We start from the raw sequence: 3,797 nt of genomic DNA on the forward strand, positions 1-3,797 counted from the left end.
TTTAAAACCGATCACAGGATATAAAGAATACCAGATGCATGCCGTACCTTTGTGAAAACCGCACATGGGCTGCTCGGACGTCGCAATGAGGTACTTTTCGTCGTTCGCGTCGGCGCCCGTGACCTTGTACAGGGCTTCGTCGAACTCGCTCAACTGCGCAACGCCGGCCATGACGTCCTTGTTCATGAAGAAGGGAGGTTGAAGGAGCGTATACTTGCGCTTCATTAGGAACTGCTGGCCGTACATGATCAGCGCTTGGTTCAGCATGACGCCATAACCCTTGAGAAAGTACCCGCGGTGGCCTGCAACTTGCACGCCCTTTTCCGGCTCGTACCCGTCAATGCGATGGAGAACTTCGTGGTGGTAATGCAGCGAGTCATCATGCGGGCGGCACGTGCCCCATGTTCCCGTCACAACGTTGTCGTCTTCGTTCTGGGAGATCGGGACGGACGAGTCCACAATATTGCCAATCTTGTACAATTCGCGGTCCACGACTTCCTTGAGGGCGTCCGCTTCCAACTTCAATGCAGGTTCGGATTCCTCCAGTTTCTTGCGCTGTTCGACCAACTCTTGCGCTTCATCCTTCTTCTTTGCCTTGTACAAGTCCTTGATGGTCGCTTGGAGGCGGTTCATGTTCATCTTGACGGTTTCCAAGTCACCCTGCTTCTTGCGCCACGCTTCATCGAGCGCAATGACGCGGTCGACAAGATCGACGTCGGCAAAGCGCTTGCGCTGGCTTTCACGAACGAGTTCCGGGTTACCGCCGCGTTCCACGCGCAGCAAGTTGATGTCGATCGGCATGAGGGAGGAGAGGTCAAAATTCCAATGGCGAAGGAAGCCAGGGTGCTGTATTTAAATAAGCTGTCGACGATGACAATTTAATCAAAAAAGGTAAATCCATACAAATATTAAGCTATTAAATTGCAAATTGGCAGATGGAATTATGATGGTTCGAAACTGGCAAGAGTGCGTTTCATTGGTGCATTCTCCACATGAGATTTCGAACCAATCACGCGAGCGCGTCGGATTCCTGCGGCGATGGCATCGCCACCGTCCCGTCGAAGGTCGTCGTCAGTCCACTATGTGCCATGGCTAGCTTGAAACGACGGTGGTTGACAGTTGTGCCAACGGCTCTCCGCTACAACAGCATCTAGCAATAGCTTGCTGTAGTTGTTGTGGTGCCTGTTCGAGCAAGCACCCGAGAGACGCTGCCTAGTGCTGCCTAGTGCCAACACGCAGCTAAAAGCACACAGCTCGGGAACGGTGCGTCCCATGTAGGCACTCCACCCAAAATGCAGAAAGTAGCGACACCAGACGGCGAAATGTCGGCTTGTGGTGCCTAAGATCCCTGCGTCGGTTGTATAGATGACCGTGATCTTGCCAAAGCGTGTGTACACCTTGGCTCGACACTTGATCCTTGGTCATGCTGCTGGGGTATGAGAAGAATTGTTGATCGCCTAGCATGCTCCATCTTGAACGAGCACAGGCTGCTTAGCATGTAGTTTTACGCAACATCCTGCCAGTACGTATAAAGTGCTGTCGATTGAAGCGGTAGCCTTTTGCGTCGACAGTTCAATTATCACTCCATCCGTGATCGCTTTCATATCCTTTGACTCCCGTGAGTTCTGTCTCCATTTACAGCCTATCTCTCCGTCAGGGGTCAATACACCCGGGATTTCGAAGCAGCGACGCAGCATCTAACGACTTTGGAAGCTGGGAAAGCAAGATTCAGGTGGGCTCATCGTACCAAACCCATGGTATGTGACTTCGGGGCGGATGCTCCAGTCAGAACATCTACGATTCAACCGAGCATTGTTCGGTGGCACCCCGACACGACGACCAACCAGTCTAAGCCGTCGAGAAAGACCCAACGAACAACCCTTCGTCCAGCTGCCCGTCCGGCGCGCTGACTACGAAGTCCAACATTGTACTGTACCTATTGCATTGCCATGAACCCCGGTGGTCCTTTTCGGCGGCGCGGTACGGGACGTCGAGGGAGAGATCGTGGGGGGAGTGGCATGTCGTGCGAGACTTGGTAGTTCCTCGGGGTACTGGTGGGTAACAGGGGACGAAGGGCTATCATCCGCCGCACGAGCAATGTTGCGGCGACGAAACTGACAGTTGTGGTTGATGTGGGGTCGCGTCCATTACGTCGCCGCAGTTCTTATGTTCCAGCTTCAGCGTCTTGGTGTCCACCGTCGTCGTGAACGCTCCGTTGTCACGGGCTCCCTAATTGGCGTGCAAGTAGAGGGCGACGGCTGTCGAAGTTTGTCGCGATCCGAAGTCCAAGCAACCACCGGATCCGGAAACAAAGAACTGGGTGACGAAAGGTCATGGCGGGGATTGTGTTTGCATAGTTGCATTGATGATGAACACCAATGGCCGAATAGCGGCGTTGAAGGGCGAGCTGCAAGCTCGTCATGCATGCGCAAGTAAGAGAAGAACTGGATGTAGCAAAACAAGTCTATTAAAGGATCAATTCACTTGTCGATTTCCCTTCTTGGTCTTAAGTCACCGGCTAACCGCCTGCTGCCTTTGTCTTCCTCGACCGACGACCTTACTACAAAACACGTCAGTTCAAGAGGTTCTGAGCCCAACACAAGGCACCTACAAACAAGAAGTACCACGGCGAACATCACCGCCACGCTCAAGCTGAACGACCGTTAAAATAGGTGTCCGCGAATGGGACACCTATTTTCGCGGAAAGCTCATGATGAAGGGCATGCATCAACTCCTTACCCAAATGCCGACGTCAACTGCCTTGGACGCCAGCAGCGAGGACCAAAAGGCATTCGGGATCCTCATCGACACCTTGAAGCCCAGCCAGTACCGATACATCGATGGGCACACACGCGTCCGCATCGCCTACGACGCACTGGTAGCCCAACATAAGCCAACAACGAAGGTCGACCAAATCCAGGTGGCAATGGAGTGGGCCAAGCTGTCGTGGGACCCATGTAAGAGACTCTGCCGGACTTCATCTACCGGTTCCAGATCCTTGTCCAGCGTCTATTAGACGTTAGAGCCGCAGAGACGGAGTCAAATCAAGTGGTCAAGTTACTTGCCTTGATGCTGTGGGAGTTCCGCCACCTCGTCGATCGCTTGCCCAACTTACCCGACAGCGAACAAACCGTCGCCAAGACGAAGATCGCACTCGAAGCTGAGAGGAAGGCCGCCGTCGGGAACGGCGCCATCAAGACGCCACGCGGCCAAGCCAACGAAGTCCGCGCCTTGTTCGGACGCGACAACCAAGGAAACGGTGGTCGTGGGCGTAGCCGGGGCCGTGGCGCGTCCCGAAGCGGCCAAGCTGAACAAAACGACCGTTCCGCGGCCAAGGGCACCTGCGACTATTGCGGCAAGGAAGGGCACTGGCAGTCCGAGTTCCGCAAGAAGGCCCGCGAGAACGGCCGGCCGAACCTCAAAGGACACTGGCCCGACGGGAAGGACGACCACTCCAACGTAGCCGTCTTCATGTTCTCGGCAACCGAGAGCGGCATCGACATGATCGCCCTAAGTCAAGAAGTGTCCAACAATGAGACGAAGGACAACGAAGAGCCTGATGAAGAACCTACCCAAGACGCGTCCGTTGTCAACGGGCCCATCTACATGGGAGAACCCGGCGAGGCTCTCCCGCTCCGCACTGACCCCGACTGGCACCCTACAGTTCAGCCAGTGAGACTGGTGATTGTCAATGGCAGCCCATCACCAACATGGGTTACCTTCATGAGCCGGACCGACCTTGAGACAATGTACCACACCACACCGATCATGGACATCACCATGGTTGCCGAAATCCC

General features: G+C 54.6%; 2 protein-coding genes across 2 annotated transcripts in view; one reads left to right on the forward strand and one right to left on the reverse strand.

Moving 5' to 3' along the window:
- H310_13737 (serine-tRNA ligase) overlaps positions 1 to 839 on the reverse strand; it is a 1,758-nt gene extending 919 nt beyond the window's left edge. The window contains exon 1 of the mRNA XM_008881363.1: positions 48 to 839. Within this exon, the coding sequence (XP_008879585.1) occupies positions 48 to 801 (754 nt within the window). The 5' untranslated portion in view covers positions 802 to 839. The remainder of the gene's footprint in view (positions 1 to 47) is intronic.
- Positions 840 to 2,713: 1,874 nt separating this feature from the next.
- On the forward strand, positions 2,714 to 3,743 carry H310_13738 (hypothetical protein; the record flags this gene model as incomplete). The annotated part of the gene is made up of 3 exons (XM_008881364.1): positions 2,714 to 2,957; positions 3,017 to 3,672; positions 3,699 to 3,743. 3 exons carry the CDS (start codon positions 2,714 to 2,716, stop codon positions 3,741 to 3,743), a joined length of 945 nt encoding a protein of 314 aa, XP_008879586.1.
- Positions 3,744 to 3,797: the final 54 nt, after the last annotated feature.

This window comes from Aphanomyces invadans (genome assembly GCF_000520115.1).
Source record: "Aphanomyces invadans strain NJM9701 unplaced genomic scaffold supercont1.56, whole genome shotgun sequence".
NCBI classification, from domain to species: Eukaryota; Oomycota; class Saprolegniomycetes; order Saprolegniales; family Verrucalvaceae; genus Aphanomyces; species Aphanomyces invadans.